This window comes from Ochotona curzoniae, unplaced genomic scaffold (assembly GCF_017591425.1).
Source record: "Ochotona curzoniae isolate NIBS_2020 unplaced genomic scaffold, NIBS_Ocur_1.0 patch392, whole genome shotgun sequence".
NCBI lineage: Eukaryota > Metazoa > Chordata > Mammalia > Lagomorpha > Ochotonidae > Ochotona > Ochotona curzoniae.
The window spans coordinates 356008-372830 of NW_024466964.1; the positions used below are offsets into that span (position 1 = coordinate 356008).

At 61.6% G+C, this 16823-nt stretch overlaps 1 protein-coding gene across 2 annotated transcripts in view; it reads right to left on the reverse strand.

Annotated features, from left to right (window-relative positions):
* LOC121167576 (kinesin-like protein KIF17) overlaps window positions 1-16823 on the reverse strand; it is a 32701-nt gene that overhangs the window by 9072 nt on the left and 6806 nt on the right. For both annotated transcript variants that reach the window (XM_040997055.1, XM_040997054.1), the window contains exons 4-11: window positions 14667-14856; window positions 11101-11553; window positions 9208-9314; window positions 6052-6199; window positions 4484-5007; window positions 3883-3963; window positions 2543-2760; window positions 848-1079 (exon numbers count right to left, since the gene is read on the reverse strand). In XM_040997055.1, coding sequence (XP_040852989.1) covers window positions 848-1079; window positions 2543-2760; window positions 3883-3963; window positions 4484-5007; window positions 6052-6199; window positions 9208-9314; window positions 11101-11553; window positions 14667-14856 — 1953 coding nt within the window. The remainder of the gene's footprint in view (window positions 1-847; window positions 1080-2542; window positions 2761-3882; window positions 3964-4483; window positions 5008-6051; window positions 6200-9207; window positions 9315-11100; window positions 11554-14666; window positions 14857-16823) is intronic.

Sequence of the window (16823 nt, forward strand, 5' to 3'; positions counted from 1 at the left end):
AGAACCTCCCCTCCCACCAAACACGCAGGGAGAACACGCAGCACGGGCTGGCGGTGCGGCACGGTGGGCTGGCGGTGCGCACGGCGGGCTGTCTCTGCTCGCAGCACAAGCATCCCACAGCAGAGACCTGGCTGGTGCTTGGTGTCCTCCCGCCAGCATGGGAGACCGGGACGGAGCTCCAGCCCTAGCCGCTGCGGCCATCTGGGGAGCAAACATGTGGATGGAAGATTCTCTGTCTCTCTCTTTCCCTCTCTCACTACCTTTCAAATTTTTTTTTAAGGAGAGGGGAAGACAGTCCCCTGTTTGGCATGATCCCCACTTGCTGGCATTGAGGGAAGGCCAAGCCCTCACAGAGCAGGCACGCAGGCAGCGCTGCCGCTCCCTCGGCTCTCAGATCCTCACATGGGGCTGGCACTCAGGCTCCTCCCTAGTGCTCCTGGAGCTGGCCCTGTCACCTGCACCTGTCTCGGGTTCCATGCGGTACTGACTCTCCTGGGGTCCCCTGTGCAGGCTCCCCTCCATGCGGACACCCCTGGGGTCCTTGGGCCCCCAGCTTCTTGATGTGGGTGCTGGGATCCCCCGTGCAGTGCGACTTGCAGACACTTTTAGCAAACAGGCAGACAAATCTGGTCTCCTGCCCTGAGCCCCTTCACTCTTCGCCATTCTTCAGCTTGGCCCTCTGTCACGTCACCCATCGCACAGGCACACACATGCACATACGTATACACACACTAGGATATAAGCACCGTAACGGCTGGCACATGCCTCAGGCGGCCAGCCTCAGGGTGCGCACAGCAGGTGCCTCACAGACGCCCGTGCAGGGCAGCTGTATGGGGGGCAGCCTCACCTTCCTCTGCACCCTCTCCAGCAGCTTGCTCTTGGCCCTCACTTCCTCCTGGATGGAGTCGTAGACGTTGAGCAGTACCCAGTCGCCGCCGTCCTCGTCTGCGCTCTGCAGTGCGGCCACCAGCTGCTTCCGGCGCTCATCTGCGTAGCGCTTGCGCCCCTTGTGCTTCTCCTTCAGGGCCTTGTTCTTGGCTTGCTCCCCGCCCACCACCTGCTGCTCCAGCAGCTGCAGCCTGCCCGCCCGCAGAGGGGGGGAAACGGTACAGCACCTGTCACCCCCACTCCGTGAGCTCACCTACCCCACTGTGCTCACCAAACCCCCCAGTGGGCCCACTTCACAGAGAGGCAGACTGAGGTCCACAGGATACTGCTGGCTTAGGGGCCATACCCAGATCCACCCAACTTCACGCCTGTGCACTTAATGGCTGGGTAGGTGTGCCCAGCCCTGCTGGCCACAATCTATGCCCCCATGCTCGCAGCTGACCCCTGGAGCCCTGACCCCACCACTCCCAGGTCTGAGGCCCTGCCACGAGAGCTCACGGCTGCCCCTGGAGACCACACTGCCACGAGGAGACCAAGAGCCAGACTGTGCAAAATACACAGTGGAATCAACCAGGACCATGGACAATCCATCTTAAATGTCTTTGCACCCCAAATGTGCCACATTGTTTTGTCTTTCAAGGGACAAGCTTTAAGTAACTTCAAAGACGGCTGTGGAAGTGGACAGCAACCAGGGCACAGCCACATCCTGCCCCTCCTCCAGTAGCCCCTGGAGGGATGAGGCCAGTGCTGAGGGGCTACACGGGGCCCCTAATGCCTCCCCTATCCCCCGGACCACCCCTTACCACCTCTTGTGCATGGCGGCTTCCGTTCACTGCTCCAGGCCCTTGGTCTGGCACTGCCTCACTCAGCCATGTTCTGCAAACCTCACTCAAGACCCCACTTCCAGGAAGCCCTCCCTGACCTTTAGATAGCCACACCGTGTACCCTGGGAGCCTGTCCCTGGACTGCTACCGCCGCAGCTATAGCCACATGGAACACCTGCTACGACCTTCCCCAGCTGCAACTGCTCACGTCATCCAGGGGACAGAGACCCACGAAGGCCCAGAGTCAACGCACGATGGCAGAGCTGGTGGCAGGAGAGGCCAGGAGGAATCCAGGCAGCGAACAACGGCACCCAACCTGGTGCCCCCGAAGGCCCAGGTGGCCCCTGCTCCGCCCACACACACAGGCTTCAGCACTTAGTCACTCAGCTCACGTGTGAATGGCCGAGGCTCCCCAGGTGAGCAATACCATCACTTAGAGAAGTGACGGCTAGGCCTATGCGCAGCCATGGGGCCGGGGGCGAGCCCAGCTCCCCTGGCAGTCCCCAGGGAGGTGGTCTGTCTCAGCGTGGGCGAGTCCTCCCACAGGAACAGCACAGGAGGGTTTGACTGTACCCAGGAACTGTACCAGAAACAGGTGGGCACCGGCCTGTTCACTTCTTCCCCAGCAGGTGCCTGACTGGAGCCTGAGGCAGCCCAAGTTCTGGGGGCAACTCCAGCCACTCCCAGCCCCCGATGCCCTGGGGAGAAGACCCAGGCGACCGGAGCCATGGGAGCAGGAGGGGTGAGTATATGGTCCCCAAACCTGGGCCTGGGATGGCTCCTCCCCACCCGGCCACGGGCCACACCAGCCCGGAGCACACCATGCTTACCGGGCGAGCACCTGCTGCTGGTCCACCATGGGCGGCAGGTCCTCAGTGAGCACTACCACCTCGTCCGTGCTCTCCCTTGTCATGCCTGCTGTGGCCAGCTGGGGTCGCTCTGGAGCCGTCACTACCACCTGCGACTCAGGCTCCAGCCACGCTCCAGGGCCGGCAGTGGACAACACCTCTTCCACCTCCTCGGCCATGTCCAGGGCCAGCTCAGCCTCCTGAGCACAAAGAAGTGAGATGGAGGACAGGCCACTCGGGGACAAACTCACGCCCAGGAGAGGAGGTCCTTCTTGGGGCCTGATCAGCAGGTACACACAGGTATCCAGACAACAGTATCTTCAGCTGCCCCTCCATACCTTCCAGCTTCACCTCTCACCTCCCATGCCAGGATACTCTTCTTAAAATCACACCCCTTGAGCCCGGCGCGGTAGCCTAGTGGCTAAAGTCCTTGCCTTGCATATGCCAGAATCCCATATGGATGCCGGTTCTAATCCTGGCTGCCCTGCTTCCCATCCAGCTCCCTACTTGCAGCCTGGGAAAGCAGTCAGGGATGGCCCAAAGCCCTGGGACCCTGCACCAGCGTGGGAGATCTGGAAGAGGATCCTGGCTTCAGACTGGCTCAGCTCCAGCTGTTGTGGCCGTTTGGGGAGTGAATCATTGAAGGGAAGCTCTTCCTCTCTCTATCTCCCCTCCTCTCTGTATATCTGCCTTTCCAATAAAAATAAATAAATCTTAACCCAAAAAAGTCACACCCCCTTAAAAACAGAACACCTGCCACTTCCCTCTGCACCTGTGGGAAAACCCAGCTTCATTTCCGGCCGCCACACCCTTCACACCCGCCCCCCTCGGCTTCCCGCGGCCACCCACCCCCAGGCAGCCCTGCACACTGCCACCCTGCCGTAGCTATTCTCAGTGAGAAAACCAAGATCCTGCTGGCCACAGGACCTTGGTACTTGCTGTCTCTCCTTGCTTGCTGCCTGGGTCCCCCTGAGTGTCGTTTCCTGGCCAGGGCCATCCCATCTACCCTCAGAAGATGCCGGGTGCCAACTACCCCGTAGGCTGCAGGCCAGAGGCTGGCAGACTTCCTTCTCCAGAAACGAGACCATCGCCGCTTTCCTGGCCCTCCCTGTGGCCTGCTTTGCTGTCTCCAACAGAAGCAGAAGGGTGGGTCCTATGGCCGTATTGCTGGGACTCGGGCACAGCGGGGCTACAGGCCATGTCAGCCTCAGAGGAGCGACAGATGCCCAAATGTGCATTGTGCAGGCAGGCCGGGGGTCTGGGCTCACTCCAGGATGAGGCTGCCCACGGAGCCACCGGAGGTTAGCCCTGGCGGTACTCACCATCCTGGGCGGGGGGTCCTTGGCCAGCTCGATGGTCGAGCTTGTGTCACTGCGCTCAGGCACTTCTGTTGGAGAGGGAAGCTGGGGGAGGGTGAGAAGGAGTGGGGAGGGGTGGCCTGGGTCAGAATCGGCCTCCATCCCCTGCCGTGCCCCTGCCTCAGCTCCCCAAGGCTGCCCAGCCTCCTGGTACCTGCCACCGCCCAGAGGAGAAGCAACGGTTGCAGTGGGAGAGCGGGAGAGGGAAACCCAGGGGGCCATGTCCAAGGTCATACAGCTAGGTGAGTGCCAGAGCGGGACAGAATCCACTGCCTCCCTTCTCGTTCTCCCAGTCCGGAGGTGCAGGATGGGTGAGGGGATGCAGGCCCCTCCCACCCACCCACCTGCCCTGCTGACTGACACAGCAACAGAGGAAACAGCTCCCCCCAGGCCCCACCATGCCCAAGCCAGGGCCCCTGAGGCGGACAGCAATGCCAAAGCCACAGCATCCACGGGGCAGTGCAGCTGGACAGCAGAGGCCACGAGTTCTGTGCATGAGCACGGCAGCCTCTGCCCCCGCTGCCCAGCATGCCTGCCCACTCGGCAGATGCCCAACAGTCACTACCTGCGACAGGATCTCGGCCCCTGCGGTCCGGGGCTCTTCCGTCCTGGCTGTGAATGAGGAGAGCCGGGCCAGCTTGGCTTCCACCTCGGCAAAGGGGTCAGGCAGCATCTGCAGGGACGTGAGCGGCAGCTCCTCCTCCTGGAAGCCGGTGTCCTCCGACCAGAGCATGGCCTGAGCCCCTAGTCCTTCGGGCGGGAAGTACTCGCTCCCGGGCTCCATCTCGGACTCCGCCCCGTGCACAGGCTCCGTAGGCCCAGGAAGGACCTCGTCCTCAAACGTGGACGACTCGTTGGACCAGAAGGACGCCTCGGATCTGGAGGCCTCCGCCTTGGGCAGCTCCTCGAAGGAGGCAGAGCCTTCCGCCGGGGCGTGGGCATCCGCGGGCGGCTCACAGGGCATGCAAAACACCTCGGGCCTGTCCACCAGCTCATACTGGAAGGCGGGAGTGAAGTCTGCCCGGCTGGCAAACTCGGCCCTGGACATGACCTCAGCCTTGTAGAGGACTTCTGCCTTCAGCATGGCCTCTGCACAACCAAGAGTCCCCGTTAGGCCAAGGGAAGACCACAGCTAAAAGGGGGCCCATGCCCGCTGCCCCCAAGAGGCCACTCAGGCCAGGAGACTGGCCTGCTCACCTGCCCCGTTGCCCATTCCCCATCACAGCTCAGCCTGTCACCTTCTACCTCCACCAGGAAGCCTTCCTCCCACCAGCCCCAAGGTTCCTCCATGCCCAGGGCTTCCCCAGCCACCAAGAGCTGGCTTCCCGCCGCCTTGACTAGGGACCACTGTTCCATCTTACAGGCTCCCATGGGTCCAAGCGCCTCCCCGGCTGGGAGCTCCTGGTCAAAAGGTTGCACGCCGAGACCTTTCCCCGCCGCCCCCCGAGTCTGACCTCCCTGGGCAGAGGGTGCATATAAAGCACCCACGGTGCCAGGCACTGAGCAATGCCAGCGAGGGGTGGCGCAGCATGAGCAGCTGGGTCACAACCACCACCCCGGCCTCAATGCAGGTGGGCAAGTGCCAGTGGATAGTGTTCCAGGAATTTGGCCTAGGAGTTAAGATGCCTCGGTTCGAGTCCCAGGACCGGCTCCTGACTCATTTCCTGCCAGTGCAAACCTTGGCCGGGGGTGGGAGCATGGGTGATGGCTTGAGTAACTGAGCCCCTGCCACCCACACAGGGGTCAACCACTGCAAGCATTTGGGGAGTGAACCTAAAGATGAGAATTCCATCTGTCTGCCTGCCTCTCAAATCATGACAAAGCAGCAAGAGCAGACATTGCAAACCCCAGGTTGGGACTGCGCTCTGAAAGGAGGTGGCACTTTGCACCCTGATGCCAGCCTCGAGTAGGGCCCAGCAGGAGCCAGGCCACCATGGCCAGCACTGTGGGTGAGACGGTGGCGCTGGAACAGGTGGCCAGGGCGCCGTGTGACCTGCATGAGCCACTCACCCTGTCTGTGCCACAGTCACCATGGCACCCGCCTGGCAGGCTGCCCCGAGGCTTCAGCAGGATGAGGCCGGTGCCAGGGAGGGCTCTGTGCAGTCAGCCGCCCGCCCGGCCCCGGGCACCCACCTGTCTCCTTGCGCAGGTTCTCCTCCAGTGTGGACAGCTTCATGTCGTACGAGTTGCGCATGGCCGTGATGTCCTCCTCCAGCCGCGCCCGGGACTCCTGCTCCGCCTGGTAGTCGGCCTTCAGCTGGGCCAGGCGCTGCTCGTACTCCTGGGGGTGGGTGGCCTGTGAGCAGCCCTCGATGCTCCCTCCTCTCACTCGGCCACAAGCAGGAGGCTACAATCCCCCACCCTACACTGAGCAAGCCCCCGCCCCCGGGAAGCCCTCCCTGACTCCGGCTCATGCGCTTTCCGGGATAACAGCACAGGGACAGGTTCACTGTCTTCCCCACCCGCCAACGCACCCTGAGCGCCTTCCCACGCCAACAGGAGCACGCTGTGGTCAAAGGTCCCCAGCCCATCGGTGACAAAACCAGCTCTTGTCCACCTGCTTTCTTCCACACCACTGTGCCATCACCAGCTCTCACCCACAGAGCCCCTCGGGGCCCCACTTCCACCCCTGCTATCGCCCCAGACCCTTCTCCCCACAGCTGCCCTGCATTTCCAGCAGACTATGTACTCTCCCCGCCACTTCCCTATCTAAGGCACATCAATGGCTCCCCAAGTTCATGGACAGAACAGATGGCATCTGCGCCCTTCAGCCCGACACAACACCCAGGCAAGGGCAGTCCTGTGCCCAGCACAGGATGGGGACTCACAAAACACAGGAGGTTCCAGGGTGAGCCACAGACACGGGCTCTGACACACCCCCCTTGCGAGGGGACAGCCTCAGCAAGCGGGCCGCCTGGCTGTGTTCTCAGGAAGGAGAGAGGGGACAGGTGGACGTCAGAACTGGGCACATCTGAGCCTCATGGTCACGCCTGCCACATCACAGAGGCCCAGTGGCTCACCAAGCCTCTCTCCTCACTTCCTGCCTGTCCCAGCAAGATCTGGTACCCCTCAATCCATGGGCCCCATGTAACCCAGGCTCAGCCACCCCAACCTGCACCCTAGCAAGACCCAGAAGTGTACGTGGCTGTCGGCACATATTCACGCAAGACCACACACTCATGCATCAGCACTCACAGAAATGCACACTCGCACGTGCACACTAGCAGGTGCACACACGGACACAGATGCATACAGCAGTATACCTGCACAGAGACGTAATTAGCACACAATGCTTATGCAACGTCTGTATACATCCATGATGTGCATATGCTAATATGTGTGCAGCGCATGCTAACACACGCTGGCATGCAAACATATGTGCACGTATTCTCACAAATACACATGTATGCACACAGCGGCACCACCCTCCCACCTCACCTTTAACCACAGGCCCCAAATCACAGGCAGGGCTCCCATCACAGGACACACCCCCAGCCCTCACCCTCCTCCACTGCCTTAGCACCTTCACTCCGTCACAGATAACTGCCCCTCACCTCCACCTGCAGCTCTACCGCCCGCACACTCCCCCTGGATGAGCTGTCTGGCATCCAGCCCGCCTCAAAGGTGAGATGCTCTCAATCTCCCACCTGCCTCCCACGCCTCAACCTCTCTCCCTGAGACCACACCCACCTGCCCACTTCTCACTTCCAGCACCAAAACTTCAACTTCCTGGCTCTGTGTGCCCCTCCAGGCCTCATGCCGAGCAGGCTCAGAATACGCTAAGGATGAGGGGGCTCAGCACTCCTCCCCCTCCTCCTGCTTGGTCCTCACTGCACAGCCCAGAAAGAGACTCCCACATGTCGCATTGCCCACCCCGTGCAGCTGTGGGACAGCTGCCGGGCACCTGTGTGTGCCACAGGTGAGGGCCCAGAGGCTCCATGCCCACCAGCAGCCTGCCCAGAGTCTCACAGCCTATCAGGGCCAGGCCACAAAACAAGGCAGCAAGATGGGAATATTCTAGTCAACTCTCATTGCCCTTTCCCCCATCCTGTCCATACAGCTCAGGGCACCCCTCACACGAACTCATAGCTGACTCGTTCCTGACCACACCCCTCCCTGCCAAGAGGCCTCCTCCCTGGGCCTGGGCCTCCTCCCTGGGCCTGGGCCTCCTCCCTGGGCCTCCTGCTTGCACTGTAATGGACAGGAAAGCCCAGTCCCCAGGTAAGTCTCCCCGCCAACTCCTCTAAGTAAGGCTCCCAGGAGAGACCCCTGGGGCAGTCAACCGAATCCCTGTGGCGAGGCAGCAACGGGGTGGGGGGCTCTTGCTACCACCGGGCTGTGCTGGAGGAGGGCAGGCAGCCTGGTTCTTGCTCAAGTCACAAGGCCATCCCATCTCTGGCCTCCTGCCCCTTCTCTCCTTCGCAGTGGACTGGCAACAGCGCTGTTCTCCCAGCTGACCACGAGATGGCGCCAGCCGCTCTACACGGAAAAGGCCGAGCAACGTCCTGGACCCAGGGGCAAGGTCCCACAACTGCGGCTGCTGCCATGCCCTGCCTCTCCTGTCTGTGAACTTCTGCCACTCATCATGCCTCCTCCTCGAGAGCCCTCCCCAGCAGCCAGCCTCCCAGAACCCCAAGCTCCCCTAGGCCTCACCTGCTGTGCTTCCCCCAACCAGAGACCCCTGGCCCCTACAGCCTGAAAGACTTCAGGGTCTGAGGGCTGACCCCAACTGAGGTCATGTTGAGCGGCAGGAGCCAAACTGTCCCTGCAACAGTCAGGGTGCTGAGAGGAGGGGTGGCACCCAGTTCCCCACTTCGAAAGGGAGGGGTGCCCACAGCCAGAGGCTGTGGCAGTGACCCCTGCCCCACAGCTCCCCAGGGAGGCTGGGAGGCCCTTGGGTCCCCAGAGGATAAGTCTGCCCTCACCCACTGGCCAGAGGCTGCTCTGTTGGGAGCCCCAGCCTGTGCACAAGCCTCTCCCACAGCCAGGAGGCCCTCTCTGCTTCCATCCCCAGTGCTCCTGGAGGAGCCTCACACCCTGTCCGTTCTCTCCCATGCAGGCTCTGAAGCGGCATGGCCTGCAGGCTGGACTCAGGACCCCAAGTTCGAATCCTGGCACTTGCCCTCCTTAGCCACATGAGCTTGGACAAGTCATGGCATCTCGAAGCTTCAGCCACACAGTGGGCCTACAGGTACAGAGGAGGGCGATGGTAGTGAAGGAGGAACGCTACCTGTGGAGACAAGGCGGCGGCCCCCAGCCCTCTCCCCACTGTGCCTGCTCGGGCCTCACCTCCCGGATGAGCTGTTTCTCAGCCTCAGCGTCATGCTGGGTCACAGGTGGGATCAGCTTCTCCTCACCCTGGCCGGGACGCTGGGGCTCCTGGCCAGACAGTAGGGCTGGGAGAAGAGGGAAAGCAGCTGAGAAGGAGGCACACACGGCTTGGAGGAGCCCGTGCAAGGGTCACCACGTGCTCGCTTGGACACGCCCACGAGGGCTGAGGTCATCGCAGACAGGACACAGGGCGGGTGCCAGAGCCGCAGGTGCCAGAGCCACAGGCAGGCAGTGCCATCAGCAGGTGGGGATAGCAACAGGACACTGGGGCAGCACGAGCCTCGGCCATCCTGGGGCAGTGCTTTCCACTGCTTCACAGGAGGGGACTGCGGCCCAGGGGCCTGCGGAGGTGGGGGTGAGCTGGTGTTGGCTGCCTCACTCACCACCTGCCTCAGTGCCATGCTCGTGGAGCAGCGACCCTGGACGGCCTCAGTATTAGCGGACCCAGTGACACTGCCTCCCCAGCCACTCCTGGGACCTCTCACCACTCCCAACTTGGCCTCCCGCTTACTGCCCTTGGGGGGCGCTGGGCAGCATGGGGAGAAGGGAAAGAAGAGGGGGGCAGGTGACCAGAGTGGAATTCCTCCTGGAGGGTTCAAGGCCCTCCCCTCTCCACCCCCCGCCAGTCCCCACCCCACGGTAGCCCGCAGCAGCCTGTGTGTCTTCCCAGAGGAACCTCAAAGCCCTAAGCACACATCCCAGCTACTCGCAGCCCCACGTCCTCATGGGGTTAGTCACTGTCTGCTCTGTGAAGCCAGCTGGGACTAACCCCACGCCACCCCCACAGACCTGACCACACACCCCTTTCTGCCCACTGCGGGGGTCTGCCTTAGGGCCTGCTAAAACATTTAGCTCAGGAACTGGGAATGGATGAATGGATGAATGGGGCAGGAGGTTGGACCGGAGTGAGCGAGTGCCCTGACTGCAGGGTGGGCTGGGAGGGCAGTGGGGTCGGGTAACTGCATGGGTGGAACAAATGAATGAGGAGCAGGTGGGTGTGTGATGAAGGAAGGAAATGGACAAATCATGGCATGGATGAGAAGGCAGGCAGGTAGACATGTGAGCAGACCAGCCGATGGAGATGGCATGGGGCTTGACAGATGGGCAGACAGACCTGGCTCTCGCACACTTGCTTCCCCGAGACAGAGAGAGGGAGATTGCAGGGGACCTTGGCAGGTCCGGCTCAGTAGGATGGCCTGATAGCCCTCCGCCCAATGGCAGCCCACACGCCTGGGCCTGCACATGGCAGCAACAGCCTCCTTACTGCAGAGCAAGGTGGGACATGGAGGAGTCAGCCAGCCAGCACCGCAACACTGTCCCGGAGACAGCCAGCACACAGAGGGGATGACGGAGGCGCAGTGGGGCAGGCAGCGGGTGACAGGGCCTTGGGCTGGTGGGACATGCCAGAGCAGGGCCACTTCCTCAGATCACTGACAGCACGCATTCCATGTGACTGTTCCAGCCAGGGCTGCACCTGACTCTTGCCAAGCTGTGCCCAGGAGTGAGCATCCGGGGCAGCAGGTAAGACAGTGGGAGCGTGGGGGGCCTGCATCAGTATTGGAGTGCCTGGGTCCAGATATGGTTCTCTTCCTAATGCCAGCTTCCTGCTAATGCCCACCCCGGGAGACAGTAGGTTCTCTTCCTGCCTTTGGCCTGACCCAACCCCAGCTGTCACTGACACTTGGGGAGTAAACCAGTGGATGGAAGATCTGTCTCTCTGATTTTCAAATAAAACAGACAAAACAACCAAACAGGGAAAGCTGTGCCCACACGGAATCAGGAGAAGTGGGGGCTGGAAGTCAGGGCCAAGCTCCCGCCTCCTCTGCCGGCCACCACCGCCCGGCAGCCTACCTGTCTGGCTGCCCGGGCCCATCTGCTGGGCCAAGATGGCCTTGAGCTTCTTGATTTCCTCCTGGTACTCGCGAAGGAGCGCGTCCTTGGGGTCCTCGTTGATGCGCGGCTTGTTCTTGATGTTCTTGGCCCGGTTGGCATAGCGCAGCGTGCTCAGGGACTCGTCGTAGTTGTTGTCGGCAGGCGACAGGCAGGCCACCATCAGCGTCTTGGTGTTGCCGCCCAGCGAGTCCTGCAGCAGCCGGGTGAGCTTCGAGTCGCGGTACGGGATGTGCTTACAGCGCCCGTCCACCAGCGCCGAGATAACATTGCCTAGCGCTGACAGCGACAGGTTGATCTTGGTGGCCTCCTTGAGCCGCTCCCCGGTGGCTCCCGTCTTGGACTGCCGCTCGCTGCCCGCCAAGTCCACCAGATTCAGCTTGCCCGCGCGGAGGTGGTCCTTGCCCCGCTCATCTACAGACAGAGTGGCCAGGTGCAGTGGGGCCAGCACGCAGTGAGCCCCAGGACGCTCCTCACCGCTGAGAGGAGTCCCTGGGAGGTACCACCATGGTGCCCAAAGGAGGACACCGGGGCCCAGAGAGGACACTTGATTCACCAAGGTCAAATTCACATGATCCGCTAGGGTCAAGGTCAGATGTGAGCTGGCCCAATCCCAGGGAGCAGGGCCCAGAGCACAGGCTGTTCTCGGGGCAGAGGTTCCTTCCAGCTCCCCCCTGCAGCTCCTCCTCCAGGCCTGAGGCAGAGGGTAAGGAGGTATAGCCGGGCTAGCTCTCTGGTCCTCAGTTCTGCACACCAAGCCTACGAGAGCAGCTCTAGCTCCCCCCGAGGGTCAGCGGCTGGGACGGAGCAGCTAGGTCAGCAACACATTCACAGGGCAGGACCCGCCGTGATGGGGCAACAGCCCTGGTGTGCAGAGCGGTAGCACAGCAGCTGTGGTGGGCTGCAGCAGCTGGCCTGGGGGGGCTGTGGCCCCAAAGGGTCCCATGCTGACCCTGTCCCCCCAGCTGTGACACTTGGGGGGACAACTCCACTGGATTCAAAGCCCGCTCCCTTCCTCTCAGCACAGGTGCCCCGAGCCCAGGCCCGGACCTGCCCAGGGCCCCCATGCCCACCTGGCGAGTGCTGCCTCTCGGTGCTGCTCTGTGGCTCCCTGTCCCTGGGCAGCCCTATAACTGTCCCACGTGAGGGAGGGCAACAGTGTCCACGTCCCACTCAGCAGACAAGGCCCAAGGTCCCAGCTGTGGGGCAGAGAGGCAGGGTGTGGGGGCCTCCCTGCTGGGTCTGCAGCTGGCTGGAACCAAAGCTGCTTTTGTTAACTGGGCGTCAAGCTTGGCTGGGCACAAGGAGCCATGAGGGGCCTGGCGCCTCTGGTGCAGGAGCTGGCCCACACCCCACATCCGAGATCTAGTGTGACTCCACCTCTGACTCCATTCCTGCCGCTGTGCAACCTGGGATGGCTCACGTGCTTGGGCCCCCGCCACTCACACAGGACAGCACTCAGAGTCCCTGGCTCCTGGCCCCGCCCTGGCTACTGCAGGCAGCTGGAGAGGGAGCCAGAGCAGCGAGTGCCTCCTCTGTTCTTTTTTTAAGAGCAGGCAGGTGCTGGGACTGCCCTTTGGGAAAGCTCCACACTTAGGCCAAGGTCACAGGACACAAACACACACGTGTGCTGTGTGCCCCGGTGTGACCTGGCCCCAGGGCTTGGCTGCAGGGAAGCTCCTCAAGGCGAGCCACTCCGGGCATGACGGGGCCTGGTTGGGGACTGGCTGACACAACCGGAAAGCTGGAGCAACTCTAACACCCGGCCAGGGGCAGGCTCGAAGTGGCCCGTGAGCCGTGAGCCCGCAGTGGTGACGAGGGCCACGCTTGGTGAGGGCCTGGCAGACAGAACACAGGAGGAGCCACCCAGAGCACAGGTGCCAGTCATGCCCAGAACGCTTACACAAAACAAGCACAAAAAGACAAGATGCTACCAGCGTTGGGGCACACAGGGTAAGGCAGCCAGCTGTGAGGCCGGCACCCGCGTTTGAGTCCCGGCTGCTCCACGGCCGATCCAGCTCCCTGCTAGTGCACCTGCAAACGCAGCAGCAGATGGCCCGAGTGTACCCACGTGGGACTAGTTGGAATTCCGGACACCTGGCTTTGGCCTGGCCCATCCTGGCGACCTGGCCATTTGGGGAGTACACTAGCAGATGGATGAGTTACGGGTCTCTCCCTCAGTGTCTCTGTCTCTCCCTCAGTGTCTCTGTCTCTCTGTTTGTGACTCTGCCTTTCAAATACATAAACCTTAAAAATAAAAAAAGAGCAAAGCAGAGTGTGCTCTGAGGTGAGAGCTGGCTTTGCCGGCTCTAGGAAACATGGCTCATTTCCCCTCTGATCTCTACGTATCTTTGTGGGGCTTGGATATTTTATAATGAAAACAGTCACTGGGCCCGGCACAATAGCCTAGTGGCTAAAGTCCTTGCCTTGCATGTGCCAGGATCTCATATGGGTGCCAGTTCCCGTCCTGGTTGCTCCAGTTCCCATCCAGCTCCCTGCTTGTGGCCTGGGAAAGCAGTGGAGGACATTTCAAAGCATTGAGACCCTGCATCTGTGTGGGAGACCTGGAGGAGGCTCTTGGCTCCTGGCTTTGGATTGGCTCAGCTCTGGCTGATGCAGTCACTTGGGGAGTGAACCAGCAGATGGAAGATCTTTCTCTCTGTCTCTCCTACTCTCTGTATATCTGCCTTTCCAATTAAAAATAAACAGTATTCGTTTTTACATCTGTTAATGGTCTATCACCCCCTCCTACAAACCCCCAGAGGGACACCGCCCTCCCACCTGCCCACTTCCATCCCTGTCCCTCCCCCAGCCACCCCACAGGCAGCTATGACCAGGTTGATCCTTCCCTCCCCAGAGGCACAGCCCTGGGGAGCATTCAGCCAGCAGCAGGTGTAGGGGGGCTGGCTGGGCCCCAGGTGCTGACTGCTAGGTGTCTGCTCCCCAGCTCTCTGGGTGTCCCACCACCTTGGGGACAGCAGCAGCAGGGTACACAGCAGAGGCAGGGCGTCAGGAAGATGTGGGCTCCACCTGGGCTAGAGGAAGCTGAGACAAGCAGCGCACCGGGCGGCTGCAAGCCTCAGCTTCTCCACTGTAAAAGGAGACGGATGGGACCTGCCCAGCCCAGGACTGCGGGGTGGGACCCAGGACACAGCACCTGTGGGTGGCCCCAGATCAGCCTTTCTTTCCATTCCAGGTTCCCACAAACTCCAGCGTGGGGCAGCGTGAGAATAGGTCTCAGCGATACACACTCCGGGCAGCCTTCAGATGGAAGCCCTGCTCGGACACCCCCTGGCTGTGCAACCTCGACTCCACCCTGGAAACTGTGGGCAGTGGTCTGCCTTGGGGAGCGGGGCGGCTGTCGCATCCCTGGGACAATGACCACAGACTGCAGGCTCACGGGGCCAGGGGATTGCTGCAGTGACGGCCGCCGGGGCGCCCTCTGACGGCCCCCCTTCCTAGCTCCTGACCGCACCCCTACCCACACCCAGGAGTGGGACCGGCTCAGGGCCTGCCCCGCCACCTACCCACAGCGTAGATCTCGATGCTGATGGTGAAGATGGAGTGGGAGCGTGAGGAGTCCTTGTTCATGAGGGTGTAGCCCACCGAGCGGTTCTTCCAGCCCATCTCCATGATGCGCTCGCACTGTGCCACGTTGTGCACCGTGTGCATGGACAGCCCCTTCACATACACGCCCTTCTCCGGGTGCTCCTTCAGCTGCGGGCGGGACGGACTGCTCAGGGCTGCAGTTGCACTCAGCTCCACCCAGAACACACCTGCAGCCTCGGGCAGTCATTCCAGGCTGCCCTATCCCTGCCTCCTTCTTGTGGGACTTCGGGTTGTGACTCAGCGTGAGCCTCAGTTTCCACATTTGTACAATAGGTGAGATACCCATCTCATCCAGACACGGTGAGAATCCACTAAAATAAAGGGTGTTGGTGGTTCGGCATGGTGCCTCTGGCATAGGACAAATGTCCCCTAAATGCCAGCCGCCATTCCGAAGCTGCAGTGTCACCACTGGAAAGGCGGGTTTTAGCCTGGCAGCTGCCCTCACTCCTGGGACCCCAGCAGGTGACTGGCCATTTGCTACCACAGCCCACAGTGCCAGGGATGCCAACAGCTGTGCCAGCCTGAGCACAGAAGACACCAATGCTTCGCTCCAGGCACTTCAGGGCCTCCCCTCTGAAGGGCCCAGCCCAGGGAGTGGACCTGGGGCACAGGGCAAACAGGGTGGCAAAGCAAGGCTGAACAGCTTGCTCAAGGTCATGGCCATGGTGGGGCTCTAGCAGTGGGAGACTTCAGGGGCTGGGAGGAGACAGGCTGAAGCCTCTAGCAGGACAAAGGGCTGACCTTGACCGGGGAGGAGCAGCACAGGCAATAGAAGCAGGAGGCAGGATGTGGGGGGCAGGGCAGCCCCTCCAGCTGCAACCTCACCATCCACGGACTGCTGGAGGGCTGCCACCCCCAGAAGCTGGGACCCCAGCTGGCACAAAGACCCAGTGAGAGGGGATCCCAGCTGCACCAGGTTCCCTGTTTTAGACTCAGACGAAACCTGGTGCTGCCACCTGCTTCTCTCTTTGTCTCTCTCCCCTCATCTGTGAAATGGGAATGACACATTCTACTTGCATGAGACTGGCCTGCGCGTGAGGCCGACAATGGGTCTAAATAGCAGTTCAGCGCACCTGCGTCGGGGCAGGTCACATGGGCCTGGGAAGCCCCAGAAGATGCACCCCTGCACAGGACTGGGGGGCTCTCCATACTCTATCGTTGGTCCAGGAGGTTCTATTCCCCACCCCCACACCTGAGGGGACCCCAAGGAGTGCCCTTCCCAGCAACTCCCGACCCCACCCCCCCAGGCAGGGCTCCACTGAGAAACGGCCACCCACAGTGCACAGCTCCTCAGTGACTGCTCATCCCAGCTGCGCTGAAGCCAGAGCTGGGTTGCTATGACAACCAGCTGGGAAGTGGCAGGGACAGAGATGGACCATGATCCACCTCCGTAGATTGAGGGAGCAGGCAGGCCCTTGACATGGGTTGTGTGATAGAGGTTTTAGTGGCTGCAGCAGGCATGCGGCTCTGCTTCCCCGATCTCTCGCAGGCAGATCTGTGCCAAGCAGGTTCAGGGCCCACACCGAGAGCACATGGCCCAAAAGACACAGCCCTGCTCTACCGGCTATGCAGCGGCTGGCCATGCATGGAACCTCTGTTCCTTCTCTGTTGCAAAGGATGAGAAAGTAACCGTGCCTTTGTGTCCTGTCCCCCTGCATGTCCTCCACAAGGCATGGGCCAGACTCATGGTGCCCCCCTGGGGAGTGGTCACAGGCAGTTCCTGGCAGCCCAGCTCACCCAGCCCTGGGTCCGCAGGAAGTGGGTGAGGGCATGAGTGGTCTGAGTTGGCGGGGAAGAGCAGGGGTCCCTGATGCCCCAGTCAGCAGGCGTTGTGCCTGCCTGCCAGCCTGCCTGCCGGCTGAGCCATGCAGCAGATGCACCCAGAGCCAGAAGGAGGGTACAGCTCCAGGTGGGTGGCTCTAGGTGGGCGGCCGTGGATCTCACACAGACAGGGCAGAGCACTGCTGCCTAGCAACAAGCCAGCTGGGGCAGGGCAGGGCCTGGGTCCTGCTCTGGACGGAGATCGTGCAGATGGCAGAAGCAGGTAGACAAAAGTTCCTGAAGGGCCTGTGCGG